This window comes from Chiroxiphia lanceolata, chromosome 17 (genome assembly GCF_009829145.1).
Source record: "Chiroxiphia lanceolata isolate bChiLan1 chromosome 17, bChiLan1.pri, whole genome shotgun sequence".
Classification (NCBI taxonomy): domain Eukaryota; kingdom Metazoa; phylum Chordata; class Aves; order Passeriformes; family Pipridae; genus Chiroxiphia; species Chiroxiphia lanceolata.
In genome coordinates, this window is record NC_045653.1 from 11829465 (window position 1) to 11847895 (window position 18431).

Genomic DNA, 18431 nt, shown 5'->3' on the forward strand with positions numbered 1-18431 from the left:
TCCCCTCGGCATCCTGCCCGAGGCGTGCCTGGAGGAGGGTGCTGGGGCTGTGCTGGTGTCTGGAAAAGGTCTGGGTGAGACCTCCCCAGGGTTTTGTGAGTGCTCTGGGGGCTCAGCAGCACTGGGGAGGGAGCTGGAGCCCTTGGGAATCATAGAATCATCTGGTTCTGGCTGCCCCGCCATGGGCAGGGACACCTTCCACTAGACCAAGTTGTTCATAGCCCCATTCAGCCTGGTCTTGAACACTCACAGGGATTGGGAAACTCAAATCCAAGGCTGCAGCATCCTCTGTCTCAAGGGATCAGGGACAAGGACTTCCCTTTGCACTGCCAGGGTGCCCACCCACCACTGCAGCTGTGCAGGGGTCGGCAGGGAGGTTGGTGCTTCTCGTCACAGCACAGCGAAGGGGAGGGAGCTGATGTGGAAAATTATGCAGCGAGATTCCTCCATTAATGACAAGGAAAAGGAAGAATCCAGTGAATGCATGGCTTCGATTGAGAGCAAGATGCCAGGGCTGCAGAGTTGTCTGGTGCAGTAGGATGTGCCAGAGAGTCAGCAGCACTGGCCATCTGGGAAGAATGACAGGCTGTTTGAATAAGCTGGGAACAGCACAGCCTTCCAGGGCCCCAGGGAGGCAGGGATGCAGGGATGTATGAAATGCAGGGACGTAGGAATGTGGGGATTCAGGGATGCAGAGATGCAGGCATGCAGAGATGGATGGATTCAGAGATTCAGGGATGTGTGGATGCAGAGATGCAAGTCCTGACCTCATGGCCCCTCTTCCCACCACATCCCTCTGCCCATGCAGACCCTCTCCCCAGCCCCAGGGTGCCGAGGCCTCCTCAGCTCAGCTCTGCTCTGCTCCTCTGACCCCGCCAGGGAACTTGGCAAAACAACGGGAGAGGATTGCCGAGCAGAGCCCGGCTCTTGATCTGTTCTAGGAAAAGAGAGGCCACACCAAGGACTTTCTGAAATTCCTTCCTGAGGCCTTGGCTGGGAGCTGCTGCCGCTTTGCTGAGGCATTCAGACCCTGGCAGCAATGGGGCTCAAGCCCCAGCCTTGCCCCTTCCGAGCACGCAGGTTTAGGGAGCTGCAGCCTTGGCAAGGGCTCTGTGCCCCAGCCCATGCCCCTCTGCAGGTATCTGGGTGTGGAGCCTCCCTGTTAGCCACCTCTTGGCCCCCCTTTGCCACCAGAGTCACGAGGTGGTGGCTTCTCCAGGCCACCAGCATCGCTCTCCCCACCTCGCACTCGCAAATTCCTTTCACATGAACAGGAAATACGAGTTCTTCTCTTCTCTTTGTTTTTTCAGGAAAAAAATATGTAAAAAAAAAATAATCTAATCAAACTTTGTTTGTTTGTGGTCTTGGTGATCTCCAGTTGTTTGGTTGAGGGGTGGAACTCAACGTGATGCCATTGGGATGGCCACAAACTGGGATACCCCAAACCAGCTGCAAACCCAAGCGCTCCCAGCCCTGCCACTGTCAGTAGAGGTGGAGCTTGTCCCCATGTGGGGACAGATGGATGTCTTCATGGCTCCACTGGAACTGGGACCACTGGAACCAGAATGGGTTTGGCTGATGGAGCCATTGCTGGCCCCACTGCTGCCAGGCCTGGGGAGGCTGGGAGCACTGGGATTGTTGTGTGGTCTTCCAGGGGGGCTCAAATTAGCAAACCAGCATTGTTAAACAGCTGAAAACATCAGTAGCCTTTAATTATCCCCTTTTCCTCTGGGAGGAGGCATTTTTGCACCCAGGGAGGCCGTGCCACACATCACTCTTTCATCACAATGTGATGGGATTTTCCCCCACTGCCAATGATTGGAAGCAGCCGAGATCCCGTGGCACACCCTGCTCCTGGCCTGTGGCGGGCAAGCACCACTGTGCCAGGACCCCAGAGACCCCCACCCATGGGAAGCACTGCTGTGACCCTCGTGGGACCCCATTCTTGGATATGGCCTAGCACGGGAACATCCCTCCTCCTGCAAGGAGTTCATGCCAGTTTAGTCACCAGCCCAAGGGGACTCTGAGCAGCATCAGTTCCCTTGGGACCAGGATCACCCTCTGCATGCCAGAGCACCGCCAGGCCAGGGCTGAGGGCTCAGCAGGAGGGACCCTCTGCCTGCAGGAAGGTGATGGGACTTTACTATTGCAGTGGGTGGCAGGGTTGGTGCTGTTGGGAGCCTCCCAGACAGCCAAGGAAGAGCGGGAATGGATGGAGAGAGATGAGGGCACCAGACCATTATGCCCCTCTCTGTTGCTGTGGCCCCCCCTGAGCCCAGACAGAGCCTGCCCCTGGTGAGGAGCCGTGAGATGCCATGGGGAGGAGAGGTGGCAGCTGAGAGCGCCCTGGGCGCTTGTGGGGCGCGGAGGAGTCTGGGGATATTTGGAAATGTACTTTTTTTTTTTTTTTTGCTTTCACAGTGCGGCGTGCATTTTTTACTTCATTTAATCTTTTTTGCTCAAATCCCCAAGTGAAGAATTCTTTCCATGAGCCAGAGCCTGCTGCCACGGCTCTGCGCCCAGCCATGGCACTGGGGACTGTCCAGGGACCGTGCCCCTGTGTCCCTCCTCCAGCTGCAGCAGCACAGATGCTCAGGAGCAGGCGTGAGGCTCAGGGCACCCCACTGGCACCCTCCCTGGCACTGCTTCAGCTGCACTGTCCCACCCCAGCCCCCTTTTCTTCCCACTCTTGCCGTTCGGTGCTTTTTGGGGTGATGAACCTTCTCTGTGTGCTTTGAGTGGGAACTGCCCGCAACCCATTTGAAACAGCTCAGGCTTTGTCTCTATTCCAGCTCCTGAAAATTGAATTTGTTAGTGGCATAAACAGGATATAAAAGGCTGAAAAAACATGAAAAAGGAGAGGGGAATGTTTTTCTCCATGACTTTGCCTGTGACCTGTGAGGACCACATCCCTGGCACCCCTGCATGTTAGTCAAACTCCTGATGGCAAACAGCCCCCAGGAACCAAATCTGTCCACCATCCCAGGGCACTACTGATCCTGGAGTTTTTTAATACAAAGGTCACAATTTCTGCTCTTTTCTCTTTTTTTTTTTCCTGGTGTTCTCCAAACTGATGGTGGTTTATGGTGCTCTTTGACGTCAGCCACAAATGGGGCTGCCAGGTGGTAATAATTTTCCTGAATGTCGGCTAAATACAATTATCACTCTATTTTCACTTCAGAAATATTGAAGTTTGTGTTCCTCCTGTTATTAATTCTGAAAAAAAAGCCTTTACAATTCACCGTGGCACACGGCCGCCAGCCCTGGGGCACTGGCCGCCGCAGCAGGACTGGTGACCGTGGTCCACGCTGGCTCCATGTGTGCCACATCCCCAGGCTGTGCCAGAGGGGAGGGATGGGAGGCAGTGCCCAACAGACACAGGGACAGAGCCAGGAGCTGGGATGTCAGCAGGGTGAGGATGGAGCCCAATACTGGGATGGTGAGGAGGGACCTGTGTCCCTGTGGGACACCCAAAGCCCTGATTCCCGTGGACTACAAACTTAAAGTGGGTGTTTCCCATTCCTGTGCCAGCACAACAGGGTCCATAGAAGGACAAACTCCTAGACACGCTGTTTCCTCCTGGCTTGGTGTCCAAAGCATGAGCACATCCCTGCAGCTTTGGCCAGGACAGGCGGGAGCCGAGGAGCCTCCAGCTTTTGTCACGGAATTATCATATCCTGCTGCCAGGGTCCACAAGGATTGGAGTGATGCGAAGGTCCAAGTTCAGCTGCAGCCAGAGGATCCAGGGCAGTATCCAGAGCTGACACACTGGGGTTGGATTTTCAGCAAAATGGCTTAAAAGTAAACTCTGAGACAGAGACACCATCGCAGCCTTTGGCAGCTGAGTTCCAAATGGGTGACTCCAGCACCAACATCAGGCTCTCAGCCCTGGCATGTGCTGGGGTGCAGGTGCAACCACACACCCCAAGTTTTCCTTCCCTGAAGGCACTCAGATGGGCACCCCACTCGCTCCTGGCTGCACCTCAGCCTCTCACCACATCCCCTCTCCAGCAGCACATGCACCAGGAGCTGCAGCTGCAGTGGGGCATGGGCAGGGCTGGCCATGGGCACTGGAGCCACGAGCACAGCAGCTGCCTCCACAGCCCTCCCCGGGCTCTGCGGCTGCTGGGGGGAATTTCCCCATCCCCAACCAGGAGCCTGCCCAAAGCCTTTGTCTTCTGCTGAATTCCAGCTGGTGAGTCATCCACCAGAGTCAGAGGATTTACCCTCCTGGGGAATGATGTGCAAGAGGGAACCATGTAGTCACATTAAAATTATTGGAAAAAGGATGGGACTTCTGAGTGCTGTCTCACGTGGAGCCAGGAACATCCATCTGACTGATGCTTCCATCTGTCTTTCTCAATAGTTTCCTTAAATAGCCCAAATATTCAAAAAAAAAAAATCTATTGGAATTTGGCATAAATGGGTCTTAGGAGAACAGAAGAGGGCCAGCTACTAAAATACCGCTGCCTTGCTCCCTTCCAGTAACAAACACATGATTTTCATTGCAGGGAAGCTGATAGTCACATCTGCCACAGAGGATACTCCATGGTCACTGATGCTTTGGCTTTGCTGGGAGAGCAGTGCTGGCTGTGCCCAGACTGAGGGGTACAGTGGGCACAGCAGAAGCACCCAACTCCTCTGGGGAATTCCAGCTCCCTGACAGCAAAATAACCTGCAGTCACAAACCGCAGGCTCCCTGCCCTGCACCACACATCCCACCTTCTGCCTTTCCTTGGAGAAACCTTCCCTGAGTCTCCACTGTGCACAGATGGGGGAATGGCTGCAATGGCAGGAAGAGATTCTGGAGCAGTTTTCACACTGTGCCTCAGTTTCTCGAAGACCTCCCCTGCCTTTTGCTCTTAGTCTCACCTCCTGCCAGCTCTTCCTGGGAACCTTGCCAATGGGTGGGAGTTGGTTTATGGCCTGGCTTAACATGGGGGACTCCTCACCATCGTGTTTGCTCTTGTTTCATCCATCTATCTCTACTCAAGGAGCAGCAACAGAGTTTCAGTGACAGAGTTTCAGTGGCTTGTGTGGGATGGAAATTTATGTTGGCTGCGAGGATGGCTCTCAGAGAGAGCCTTTCTCCACAGGGATTCTGGAGCTGGGGGGCTTTCCCTGCCCCAATCCCACTCACTGCTGGACACGAGTTGGATAAAGACTTCAACAACCCTCAACCTTCACGTCCATCTCCTTTCACCTTCTCCACTGAACACCAAGGTCTCAGCACAGTGGTTCACGCAGTGAGCCAGTGCACCCTCCCTCCTCCCAAGGTTCTCCCCTTTCCAACACCCTCATCTCCTGGCTACCTGAGAGCGCTGCCCAAAAGCCACCTCTCCTTGAGGAATCCCAGCTCAGCCATAACCCTGTGACTGCAGAGGAGCCCAGCGTGGGGATGATGCCCTTCCTCCCCAGCGCCCGTCGGCGCTGGCCGGCACTGAGCCCACCCCGCGCCAGCCGCCGGGTGTTCTTCCCGCTCTGACAGCTGTACGGAAATTGGAAGGCGATGCTGACATGTGTCAACAATAACCAGCGAACAAGCGCCAGCGGCGGCGGCTGTCCCCACCACCTCGAGGAGGCAGGCTGGCCACTCTTGGCTGAAATCACGGCACGTTGCGGCTGGAAGCAGGAGTATTGTTTCAATTATTTCTATTATATAAAGTCAGGCCATTTAATATATTCTGCCTCAAAGGGGCTCAACTAAAGAGATAAAATAAACACTGGAAATCTGCTCTACTGACATGGAGCAGGAATTCGGTTTCGACACCAAACCTTCCCTCCCACCTCGCTGCTCGCCTTCCCTTTCCTCCCAGCTCCCTCTCCTCCTCTTGCTGCCCCTCGGCCTTCAGCACCACTTTACGCCAATTCCCTGTCTGGGTTTTGCTCCTGTTTTGGCAGCTGGAGCACTCAAAAGCTGCACAGTCGCACCGGCGGCCAGGACCAGAGCGAGCCAGAGGAGCCGTGCTGGCGGGAGGAGAGCCTGAGCTCCAGAGATTGCTCTGGGATGAAGGATTTGATTTATGGCAAAACTTAAACCTCTTGGGGTGCCACATCCCCTGAGAGCAGCCTGCATGGCAGGTAGCACAAACCCAGGAATGGCCGGAGCATGGCATGAGGAGGAGGAGGAGGAGAAGGAGAGCAAGTGTGCCATGAGCATATTGCAGGATGCCCTTGGCTGACATCAGCAGTGAAGTCAGTCACCTTCACACCTTCCTTCTTGTCTGTGAGAGCTGATGGTGTCCCAACACCAAGGGATCTCACCAGCTCTGTGCCAGCTCGGGAGGGTGAGATGGGCTGCTGGGAAGGCTGGAGCTGCTTCCAGCAGCTCTGGCCAGACAGGAGCTGCTTCCCACTAGAACTTCCCATGGCATCAGCCCAACATAGTTCTCCCTTGCAGGGCTGTGCTGCTCCAGGTGCTCCAAACATGTCTACATGTGGGAAGAAGCACCAGCCTCATCAGGCTCTGGCACCAGTAGTAAATCTGCCACTTAGCCTTTCCCAGCAGGTTTCCCTGCTCCAAACTCTGCCTCCCCAGAGTGGGGTCATGGGCAGTGGCACCACCAGGGACCCGGGTGGTGGAGGGAGCTGTGTCACAGGATGCAGTGAGGGCTGCGGAGCGGCGTGAGGTGGAGCCGGCATTTCATAAGAGCAGGGAAAGGGCCTCTGCAGAGCTGGCGCAAGAGTGGCTGTGACTTTCCATTCCTGTGGGAAGTGGGTTGCCACCGTCCAAGCATCTGGGCTTGTTATGATGAGAGAGGAATGCCAAGTATTTTTCTTCCTTATCCACTACCATCCGCTCAAACCCTCCCCTGATCAAACCCACATTCATCGACTGGGATGCACCAGGGCCCCTGCACCAGAGAATATCCCTCCTGGCCCTCACAGCTGCTGGGAGCTCATGCCACCTACAGAGAAAACCCTGCCCTCATCCACAGGCTCCCTCCATCCCCCTGCCCCTTCCTGTCTCTTTCTGCTGTCAGTCAGCTCCAGACATTTCATTTTCACTTTACTGCCTTGACCAGGAGCATCCCTGTGTCTGCATCCCTGTGCCTGCATCCCTGTGCCTGCATCTGTGTCCACACCCATGTACCTGCATCCCTCTATCTTCATCCCTGGTGCCTGCATCCCTGTGCCTGCATTGCTGTGTCTGCATCCCTGTGCCAACATCCCTGTGCCTGTATCCCTTTGCCAACATCTGTGTGCCTGCATCCCTGTGCCGCTACCCCTGTGCCAGCATCCCTGCTGTCCTGTGGACTCGGTGGGACCACGCTGTCCCCTCCAGAGCCCTGAGCATCCCAAAAGCAGCCGCTGGGATGGTGCCACGGGTGTGTGCCCTGGGGCGCCGGCCGTGCCGGGAAGCAGGCGGTGCAGCCTTGGAAGGTCATCAAGATTTTTCCGAAGATGAAAGTGTGCTCAAGTGTCAAACAAACTTTCTGAATTATCTTTCTGGACACTTTCTCCCTTCTGCTTTGGAAAGTGGATGAGGAACATTTCATTCCCTCTGCACTGGCGTGGAGCAGGGCTGCGTGAGGAGCCGGGAGCTGCCAGCAGCACCCGCGGCTCAGCCTCGCTTCTCCCCAGCATCACCCCTGAGTCACTGCGGGTGCTGCCCTGGCACCATCACCTGGGATACCCCTCCACAATCCCCAAAATGCCTCCTGGCACAACAGAGGGGTGCCAGGCACCCAATTAGCTAGGGGACACCACCTCTTCCCTTCCCACCACCATCTGGATTTGTCATAAATAGCCAAATTAAGGGAAGTGAGAGGATTTTTCTGTTCCCTCAGGGACACCTGGCACCCACCAGCAGGGACGTGGGGATGGCTGCTCTGCTCTGCTGCCCTTGGAAAATCCCCCATGATCCCACACAGCCAGAGATGGGCTGAGCAATGGCCACGTGTTGCCCTAAGGATCCAGCACTAATGAGAGCTGTCTAATTAGTGCATTCTCCTGTGAGGGGTCACCCTGGCAGGGCTCCTGCTGACATCCATTTGCCTGTGCCAGCAGCCAAAGAACGTGACCAGGGATGAGGCGCTTCCCTGGCCCTTGACCAGCATTTGACTCCCAGGTCTGGACAAGGAAATTCCCTCTTGGCTCCCAGGAAAATGGCACCCACGTCACCTCCGGGTTAGAGCCATCCACACCATTGCAGCTGCCTGCAGCTGGGATTTGGAGACACTCATATGTCTCCAATGCCCTGTTTTTCTACACTGGGATGGCAGTGCCAAGCCCATGCCCACAGAGCCCTCCTCAGCCCGTGCAGACCATGGATGGTGACACCATCCTGCACGTTTGGTTGTTTACGGAAACTTTGGCTGAGCCAGAGGCTGCAAACCTGCATTTTATGTGTAATTTTTCAATTTATTTAATAATTAGAAAAAAAAACCTAAAGTGATTCCAACCATTATTACTCCTGGTTTTCTCCATTATTACTCCTAGTTTCCTATAACAAGGCCAAAGGGGTCTGAAATGGCTCCTTTGTTGTCTGATCATTAACCTTCAGGAATGAAATACAGCGGTGCCCGATGGGAACGGGGGAGAGAGATTCTCAGAAAGGGGGAGCAGGAAGGAGAAATTCGGGGAGTAGGAGAAGAGTAACCCCAATGCGCTGTCTCTGGGCACCCCAGGACACTGTGGGTGGCCCTCCCCAGTGCACTGAGTTTGCTTGTGCTCAGGGGTGCCCAACACATTTGTCCCTCCCAGGTAAGGCAGACCTGGAGCATCAAGGGTGAGAAGGAGCACTGCAGCTGGCTGGCATACAGGATGGGCAGGTGGGTGAGCATCTGCCCCAGAGGCCTCCCTGTGCCCTCTCCAAGGGGAGGAGAGGGGCACCGTGTGCTGGTTTGCATTTGGAGATGCCAAGGGTGGGTGCACTGTCATCAGCGCTGTCATCAGGGCTGTCACTGGTGACCAGTGGCCCTGAAGCCCTCGTCAGGAGGTCACCAGGCTGCTCCAGGGCACAGCTCCTGGCACAGGGCTGGCACATGAGGGCACGATGTGACCCTTTATGATGGCACCCATCACAAAGGGTGAGTACATGGGGCTCCCAGGATGGGGACCTGCTTCTGTGGGTCACCTTGGGTACCTGGTGAGTGGGGTGTCACAGATGAGCCCCTTTCCCCTCCTGCCCTGCATCCCCCTTGGGGGTGGTGCCTCCAGGGTGGGTTTTGGGGAGCACAGTGTGGGACAAGGGGTGTGGACAGCTTCATGGGAGCCAGGAACAGCTCAGTGCAGCTCGTCTTGGCTTGGCACAGCTCAGCTCAGCTCAGCTCAGCTCAGCTCCGCTCCCGCAGCTCGGAGGGAGGTGAGTTACGAGGCACTCGGAAAATCAGAGTCAGCTGCAATCCTGGGGACAGCCGGGGCAGACCCACAGCCGCCGCCGGAGCTGCCGGCTCCCACTGACCGGCCTGCCCGGGGGGCTCAGCCCTGCCCGGGGGGCTCAGCCCTGCCCGGGGTCTGCCGTCGGCATCCCCAGCCCTGCCGGGGCCGGGAGAGGGGGGCTGAGCCTGGGGGGGCTGAGCCGGGGGGGGGGGGCTGGCTCAGGCAGCGTCACCCGCCTGGCTCCACCCCCCCCAAAATCGCAGGGGGCTTCGCTGTGACCCCGGCGCTGGGATGGCAGCGGGACAGTCGGACCGCGGCGGGACGGCGGGACAGTTCCCAGCCGAGGTGGTGGCTGGAGCGCTCCGGGGGGATCCAGCCAGGGCGTTTGCCAGTCGCTTTGTTGCTGCTGAGGGATTTTTTTTTTTTAGGATTATTATTATTTTGAAGGGGAGGGTGAGGAGGGGGGGCTGACACTGGCTATAAAGGCAGAGCTCTCCGGAGCAGCCGGCACTTTCCCCGCCACCATGAGAGCTCCCCGGGCCTGACAGCCCCAGCCTGCCCCAGTGTCACCGGCTCATGCTGCCCTGAATCGTGGCTGCGCGCCCGGAGCCCGGGGTGGGATGGTGTGAGCCCGGAGCCGCTCCTCGCCCTCCCACCGCCCCTCACCGGCTCTGGCAGGAGCCGAGCCCGCCAGCCGCTTGGATGATTTGATTCCTTCCCTGCCCGAAATCACTCCTGCCCAGATGCAGTGGATAATATTCATGTTGCTGTTATTCATCAGCTCCATGGAAATGCTCACGCAGAACCGATGGAAGAAGCAAGGTATGGTGTGTGTGCTGGGCTTGTCCTGTTCTGGTACTGCGGGGTGGCTTTGGGACACCAGGCTGCCTGTCCTGCCTGCCCGGAGTGAGCAGGAGCTGTGAACTAGGGATGGAGGGTGCCAGGAACCAACATCCCCCAACCCATCCCTCAGGCCCCGTTGGGGACCATCTGCGTTCCCCTCTGGGTGTGTGGCACAGGGCTGGCTTGGCAGTGCAGGAAAATGCAGAGCCATCAGGGCTGGCAGGGGACAGGGGATGCTGCCTGGCGCTGGGACCAGTTCTGCAAACCCCAGCAGAGCCCAATACAGTGGGGATAGCACAAAATGGGCTGATTTTCCAGTATTTCCCTTCTCTGCATTACACACCAAGCGTGTGGGGAGTAAAACCTCCTGGAAGGATGCTCAGAGCCACGGCAGGAACTGACTGTCCCCTGCCCATCCTTCCCCTGGGCAGAGGCACCAGCCAAGCTGCTGCTCAGTGCCTGGGCAAAGGCAGGGTGTGCTGGGGCTGTGCTGAGGCACGTGCACCCTCCGTTGGGCACTGGCTCATGTCCCTTCACCAGGCAGTGCCAGGCAGTGCCAGCCGGGTGTGGAGAGCAGGGCCGGTGCTCAGCTCTGTGCCATGAATGGCTCGGTTCTGGAGCCAGCGTGTGCCAGGGTAGGGACAGGACCTGGCAGGACCAGGGCTTGGGGCTGGAGCCCGGGCAGCTTTCCTTGAACTTGTTCCATATTAAAGGCATGTGGTAGCAGTAGGTGTGTTAAGATGTGTGTGGCCAGGCTGGCGGCCAAAACACCCCTGGATGGGAAACAGCCTGGCACCAAGAGGGGCTCTGAGCGCCATGGGGCCACTGCTTCAGCTGCTGGTGCTTCATGCTAAGTGGCCCAATGCTCTGAGATGCTGAAGGGCCTCAGGTCCTGGCAGCACTGGGTGGTCTGGCCATGGCTTCACACCTTAAATGCGTTATATCCCCTGGGATAAACAGCAGAGAAGGGCTGGCACAGTCTCTTGGGGCTGGGAGCCATGAGGGATGCTGCAGCACCCCAGAGCCACCCCACTGCTACTGGGAGCTCTGGCCTGGGTAGCCCAGTGTCCCAGAGACTCCATCCAGTGCCTACAGATATCACGGTGGCAGGGCTGGGCTCAGGGTGGGTAGATAAGGAGATGTCCCACAGATGTCCAGCAGAGCTCAGATACCCACTGTGCCCCCTGCCCAGTGCCCATCCCAGCTCAGCCCTGCAATCTTCCATCACCACTGGGCAGGGGGAGAAGAACCCCCCACTTGTCTCTAATCCCCAGTCCCGTGGTTTTGGCGTAAGCCACGTTCTGTTGAGTGGCACAGCTCCACGGTGGCTCACGATGTTGCTCCTGATGGTAAAGGCGTGTGCCATGCTGGCAGCCCTGCAGGGTGGAGGAGCTTCTCCCAGCTCCACACCATGGAGCTATTTCCAAAGCCAGTGAGAGGAAGGAGGCCCTGGAGCCTTCCCAGGGCTCCCCATCTTCCCTACACAGACTGGGGTGGAAGGAGAGTAGCAAAAGAAAAACATCAAAAAGAATTAGGGAAGGGAAAGAGGCTCGTAAATCCCGGGGTCTCCAGGGAAGCCGCTCCAGCTGCAGCCAGGAACACAAATGTTGTCAGCGTTTGGTAAATATGTAACGGAGACCATAACAACTTAATGGATCCAAGGTGCTTCGTTAGGGCTCCCAACAGAGGCAGCTCTAATGAAGGCTCCTGGCAGTCCTGCCACCCCAGCCCCTGTGCCCCAGCGAGGGGACGAGGATGAGCCAGCAACAACTATATGGCACCGTGGCACCAGGGACTGGCTTGTGCCAGGGTCCAGCACACGGGACTGCAGATCGATGTATGCCAGCATCTCCCCAGCTTCTCCAAATGCTGCTTCTACCAGCCCCTCTGTCCTGGCTCCGTGGCCATGGGGCCCTTCTGCTGCAGCTCCTGGGGTCAGAGGGGACCTGTGCCAGGCATCACTCCCAGGGCTGAGCCTGTGTCTGTGCCAGGCAGCACCCAGCAGGTGGATGTGGCTTGGGGCAACCTGGTCTAGTGGAAGGTGTCCATGCCCATGGTAGGGGGTTGGAACGAGATGAGCTTTAAAGTCCCTTCCAACCCAAAGCATTCTGTGATTCTGTGATTCTATAGAGCCCAGGGTTCTAGCATGCAGCACCAGGGCTGCTGGCACTGTCACCACTGCTCAGTGTGGACCTTGGCTTAGGGGAGCCTGTGGTGTTGGAGGCAAGCAAACGCTTCCTAACATCCTGGGCACAGCGAAGGCATTGGACATCTGTGAGCAGGAGCTTGGTGGCCCGTTATGGTGACGCCCAGACAGCCCCCAGAGCTCCCAAAGTGTCCCTAAGCTCAGAGCTTAGCTCCCCAGTTCCCAAAGTGCCCCGGTGCCAGGAGCATCTCTCTGGGCTGCTTTTCTGTAGGTGCAGGGAAACGGCTTGGGGAGCAGGAGGGTTGGTGGTGTCTCCATGGACTGGTGGGTGTTGGCACCCTGCCTGTGTCCCAGGGAGGAGAGACCACCTCAGGGTCAGCCGCCCTCCCCCTCCCACAGGTCAGGATCACGGGGAAGGCAGCCAGGGAGGCAGCAGAGGCTCTTTAGCAACCAGACAGATCCTTATCTCGGCTCCTCTTGAGTGCTTCCAAAATGCCCTTTGTCCCCTGACACTTAACAGGCATCAACTGATTAATCCAGGTCAGAGCATATTTCTACCCACTGACCCACTGGTTGTTTCACTTCCCACGGGATGGGCACAGGTGGCTGGGGATGGGCCTCAGGCTGGCACCCATGGGCAGTGCTGGGTGTGGGGCAAACCCTCAGTCTGGACCTTGGGGTGATGGAGGCCATCAGTGATGCCCAATGGAGTGATGGCATCTGTGTGTCCCCACGCTGCCAGTGCAGGCAGAGGTGGGGATTTAGGGAGTGGAGGGAGGTAGGGAGGTGTTTGCAGGAGGACAGGACAGTGCTGTCACCCTGTGTGTCGCAGAGGGGCTTCCACGGGGCTGGGACCCTCCCTGGCACCTTGACACTTGTGCTGCAACCAGGCCACAGCCCCTCTCCTCCATTTGTCCCTCCAGCGAATGCCGGCCTGCTGGAAAACTGCACAGGCTGCATCCTGTGCTCTGAGGACAACGGCTGCATCACCTGCCACCACCGGCTCTTCCTGCTCATCTGGAGGGATGGCATCCGCCAGTACGGGATGTGTGTCCACACTTGCCCGCCTGGCTACTTCGGTGTGCGGGGTCTGGAGGTCAACAGATGCACAAGTACGTCCCCCTGCTCCTACCGGTGCCCCCCTGCTCCCCTCGCCGCCCTGCAGATCCCGGTGCTGTAGGAAAGGCGATGGCTTCATTTCCTGCAGCATCCCTGGCGGCACGGAGGCACAGATCCAGGGGGCAGCTGGGCTGGGGGGCTTCCTCCCCTTTCCCCTTGCCCAGAGCTGCAGCCTGCACCCCACAGGTTTTGGGTCCCTGGTGGGGTGCCGGGGCTACCACGTGTCCTGGGCTCTCCCACTGACGGGCTGTCCCTCCTGGCAGAGTGCAGGTCGCCCAGCTGCGAGAGCTGCTTCAGCAGAGACTTCTGCATGAAGTGCAAGGACAAGTTTTACTTGTACAAGGGCCAGTGTTTTCGGCAGTGCCCCCCCAGCACTGCAGCGCAGCCTGGCACCCGCGAGTGCCAAGGTAAGCAGCACCCTCACCCCCTGCCCACCATCCCTGGGGTGCCAGGTGCCGCGGGGTCACCGTCTTCGTTCTGCCCCCAAATCCCTGCAGAGATGTGCGAGCCGGGGCCGTGGAGCGAGTGGAGCGCCTGCACCCACGAGAGCCGGACCTGCGGCTGCAAGTGGGGGGTGGAGACGCGGGTGCGGGAGGTGCCGGAGGCTGCCCGGGAGGAGGGGGCTGCCTGCCCCCCACTGCAGGAGAGCAGGAGGTGCCGCATGAAGAAGCACTGCCCGGGAGGTGAGTACCGTGTCGGGATGGGGAGCAGCTTCGTGACCTTCCAAAAAGGATCCCCGAGAGGAGCTGCGGGAGCGGGACGGTGGCAGCAGGGGTCTGGCAGTGGCTGGAGAGCCGTGCTGTCATCTCCCAGGCATTTTGAGGCTGGTTCTGGGGAAAGCCGCCCGTCTCAGGCACATGTGCTGAGCAGCCCTAGAGCTGGCTGCTCCCACCTGGCAGCCCCTGAGACTGCCTGGGACCGGCCGGTGTCCCCTTCCACACTGGGCTGGGCTGGGCTGGGCACTGGCAGCCACGGTGGAATGAGGCTGCCGAGCTCCGGCTCCCATCCTGCCACAATGTGAAGGGAACAGCATGGATTGAGCTTTCTGCACTGCAGCTGAGAGTTAGGAGGGTTGAGGGCCACAGGGGAGGTTCCTGCAAAAACCTCCAAGCCCCACAAGTACACGGACCACTCGTGGAGCAGGAGGGTGTGACCCAGGGGATTTCTGATGGCCCAAGTTTTGGGAGACACCCCAGGGCAGAGTCCCTCTTTGTGGCTTATCCATCCAGATGTTCCCTTGTGCTCCTGCGCCTCCCCCCACCTCGTCTCCAGGCTGGGGGCTCCCCAGCTCAGGGATCCCCTCACATCTTGCAGCACCCAGACCTGCTGCAGGGCCTGACCAGGCTGTGCGTGCGCGGGTGCAGGGCTGGCGATGGGAACCGGGACATGGCTGATGTCATTTTTGGATGCAGACGGCTGGACTGAAGCTATCCTAATAAATCTCCACTTAATAACTGGCAGAAAGGGGGATGCATGAGATACCGATCTGTAGGGCCTGGCAGCAGATCTGAGCCACTGAGGGTTGCGGTTCGGAGCTGCGGGATTGCTCTGTGCCGTGGGAAGCCCCAGCCGGCACCGCCAGCGTGGCGGGGACGAGGGAGGACAGGACTGCGAGGGTGGAGAGGAAAAAGGATGGAGAAGGGGGGCAATAGCAGGGGATGTGCGTGCTGGGCTGGGGCCGTGGAGCCAGGAGAGCAGCTTCATCCCAGTGCCATCAATCATAAGTAATATTTTCCTGCTGACAGCACAGAGGAGCTGATTCCCTTCCCCACCCAGGCCCCGACTCACGTCTTTGGGGTGCCAGGTGGCATCGATTTTGAGGATGTTCCCCTCCCTGCTGGGCTGTGCCAGCTCTGGGCCCGCAGAGCTGGTGACAGTTTGATGCGAGAAGTTTGGCACGGGAGGACAGGCAGCTCCAGAGCACCATGTCCTGTGGCACCGTGCCTGTGCCTGTGCCCAGCCCTGCCTGGCACACAGCGGGTCCCACTGGTGGGGACTGTGGCACCAGCGTTTTGGGAGTACCCCATCATGTGAGGTGACTGGGAAGGCAGTGGCACCCCAGAAAAGTGCCTGGCCTCCTGCCTCTGCTCAGGCCTCTGCTCCTGCATGCTGGGAGCCCTGAGGTTATGGTGATGGTCTCAGGGACTGGCAGGACTCTATTCTCAAGGCCACTATCTTGGATCAGCTTCAGAGACAGGTTCGGCCCCTGTCAGACAGGAATCCGTACCAGAGGGAATCCCATCAGTGCCCCCCAAGCAGCCCCACAGGAGAGGGCAGCCCCTCTGTGTGTCCAGCTCTGGGGCAGGCTGTTGGGTGTCCCTGCCATGGCAGTGTGTTCCTGCCCTCGCTCCCAGGCTCCTGCCTGCCCAACCAAGTGCTGTGTTATGGGATCCAGATGCTGGAGGAGGACGGGGAGTTCACTTGATGCAGCTGAGACACCCCCAGCCCGAGCGAGCCAGGGCAGGCGGCCGGACCTGACCGTGTGATGAGAGATTTGTGCCACCACTTCTGAGCCATCCGGGTGGCTGGAAGGGAGAAGCCGCCGAGCTTGGCCGAGACACAAACCCCTCACACCACTGTAAATCTGCCTTGGGTGTCTGTCCCGCTCTCTCCAGACACTTGGCGTGCGTGCCGTGCCCTCTCCTTTGTGGGTGGCAACTGTCTGGGAGATCAGAGCTGAAAAACAGCTGGGCAGGACAAGAGCTGGAGCCCTGGAAAGGGCTCTGGGACAACAGTACTGTCACACACAGCTCTGGGGATGATCGTGGTCCCTGTGCCCCTCGTGCGAGGGCTGCGTGGGGAGAGCACCACTGGACCCTCCCTATGTCACTCAGATTGGAGTGGACTCAGAGGGGGAAGGAGAGACAAAGCTTCCCAGCTTTTGGAGCAACCATTCTGCTCCTCAGCATGGACCCCCCCCCCCCCTTCCCTTTGGAGCCCAGGGTTTATCATGAATCCCTGTTTCTTTGGCATCTCAGCACCAACACCTTGGCCAGCTGGAGGGTGTGTGGGGCAGCCCCTTGGGGTGAGCAGAGATTTCGGTCCCAACAGCCTGACCCTGGAAGGCTGACAGTGAGTTGGCCTTAATGGGATGCATCCAGGTTCCACCGGCATGTCAGTTGTTCCACCGGGATAGGGGGCACCCACACATGGAGAGCATTCCCAGAGAGAGCTTTAGCACCTATGCATGGGTGAACCCCAAGGCCACCCCGCTTCCCATCATGCCCACTTTGTCACACAGGGTCCACACCTGGGTCCCATGGGGCAGCACCTTCCCACCTTCCTCTCCAGAGGGAAGGGAGGCATGTTCCCACACCACAGCAGAGCTGTGCCATGGCTTTGGGGTGTTGGTGCAGCCACTGTCCCTCTCCAACATCCCCAGTCCTTGCTCAGAGAGAAGTTGGGGGATCTCTGGGCAGCACCCGCTTTGGTTGAGCTGCCCCAGCCCACTTCTGGGGGTTTTGGGGTATCAGGATTTAGAGTCCAGCCATGGGAGCTGTGGGGACAACACACCAGTGTTGTTCTGCCCATGCCACCAGTGCGCCCAGACCCCCCACAGACCCTCACTTCTATTTCATGACCCTGAGAGGGCTCTGGGGTCCCAAAAATCAAAAACTGGGTCCAGCACAAACCCCTGAGGGAGGGTATGGGATCAGCATCCCATGGATGGGGCTCAGGCTGTATCACATCATCCAGCCAATGAATGAGCCCTCCTTTTCTCCTCCTTTTTCTGTTCCAGACAAAACTGAACCCAGAAATAAAAGCAAAAAGCGACAGAAGAAGCCGAAGACAGAACGGCACGTGGGTACCTAGCAGGCACCAGCACAGGAGCTGGAGCACCATGGTGGGAGCTCCCAACCAGCTCCTGCCACGGTGCCCTGGCCACATCACCCCCATTTTTCCATCCACCAAAAAAAAAAAAAAAAAAATTGCACAATTTTCTCTGCCCCCCCCTCCCCCTTCCCCCTTTTTCTTTTGAGAAAATTTATGGCCTGTAAAACACTTCCTTTTCAGAGAATCTAGTTTGTAGTGTCCAAAGCAAAGCCCTGGGGCTTGGGGAGGGGGTGGCTCCTTTATTCCTCTGGTTTTCCTTCTCCCCTAGCCTGCTCCTTCCTTTCCTCCAGATGGGTGGGATGGGGTTGGACCAAGGGTTGGACCCTGCTAATGAAGATGATGCCTGCCTGGGCACTGTCCCCCAGGGCTGGGAGATACCCTGTCCCCACGGGGTCCCTATTTTACAGGAGTGCTGGGGGCACAGCACACCACTGAGCTGCTCCAGGTGCTGGATAGGGTCCCCCATCCTCAGCTACTGGCACAGGGAGCCACGGGACTCCCAGGGTAGAGACTCCAAGGTCGGGACCCCACTGAGGACCATGTCACTGCTCACAGCAGCCCAGCCTGGTGCTCAGCATTCCCACTAGCACAGTCATGGGCCAAATCCTGCTGTCCTGGGGCTCGGAGGGCAGCTGGCCCCCCAGATTTGGAACCCTTCTGGGGACCATGCCAGCCCAGCATTCATCATCCCCACGGGCCAAATCCTGCCATCCCCTGGCTGACAGAGAGCCTGGAGCAGCTTCCCTCCCCAGCTGGATGTGGGCACAGGAATGTGGGGTGACTGTGGTCGTCTTTGGTCCAGGACAGGGACACACACACTGTAAGTGCCAGCCCAGTCAGGGGATGCCGCTGCCTCCTATGCAGCGCTGCAGCCCCTCCCAGCCATCCCCGGGGGCACGACAGGGAGGTGCTGAGCCCCGCCGTGCCGTTCTGACTCTCCAAGCCGGCAGCCAGACTGTGCGTGTCCGGAGGACTGTATCGGTTTATTTACTATGTGCGTGCTCAAATCGCTGCCCCAGCGGTAGGCAGCTCTGCATTTGGGGGTTTGCCGGGGTCCGAGCCCCCCATCCTTGCCCTGAGCGTGGGCAGGGGGTGGCCGGAGCTGGCCGCGGTGTGTCGGGGCTGCGGGGGCTGCACAGACCCTTCAGGACGGGAGCGCTGGGTG

General features: G+C 58.4%; 1 protein-coding gene across 1 annotated transcript; it reads left to right on the forward strand.

Annotated features, from left to right (window-relative positions):
• Positions 1 to 9588: 9588 nt before the first annotated feature.
• On the forward strand, positions 9589 to 17545 carry RSPO4 (R-spondin 4). Its single transcript, XM_032705023.1, has 5 exons — positions 9589 to 10146; positions 13237 to 13425; positions 13696 to 13839; positions 13930 to 14115; positions 17172 to 17545. The coding sequence occupies exons 1-5, from the start codon at positions 10068 to 10070 to the stop codon at positions 17243 to 17245; spliced, it is 672 nt and encodes a 223-aa protein (XP_032560914.1). The 5' UTR covers positions 9589 to 10067; the 3' UTR covers positions 17246 to 17545.
• Positions 17546 to 18431: the final 886 nt, after the last annotated feature.

Excerpts from the sequence above, each read along its gene's own strand:
- RSPO4 (XM_032705023.1), top strand. The coding sequence starts at position 10,068 with ATGCAGTGGATAATATTCATGTTGCTGTTATTCATCAGCTCCATGGAA. Across the intron at positions 10,147-13,236 it reads GAACCGATGGAAGAAGCAAG|CGAATGCCGGCCTGCTGGAA; the intron begins GTATGGTGTGTG and ends TTGTCCCTCCAG. Across the intron at positions 13,426-13,695 it reads GGAGGTCAACAGATGCACAA|AGTGCAGGTCGCCCAGCTGC; the intron begins GTACGTCCCCCT and ends CCCTCCTGGCAG.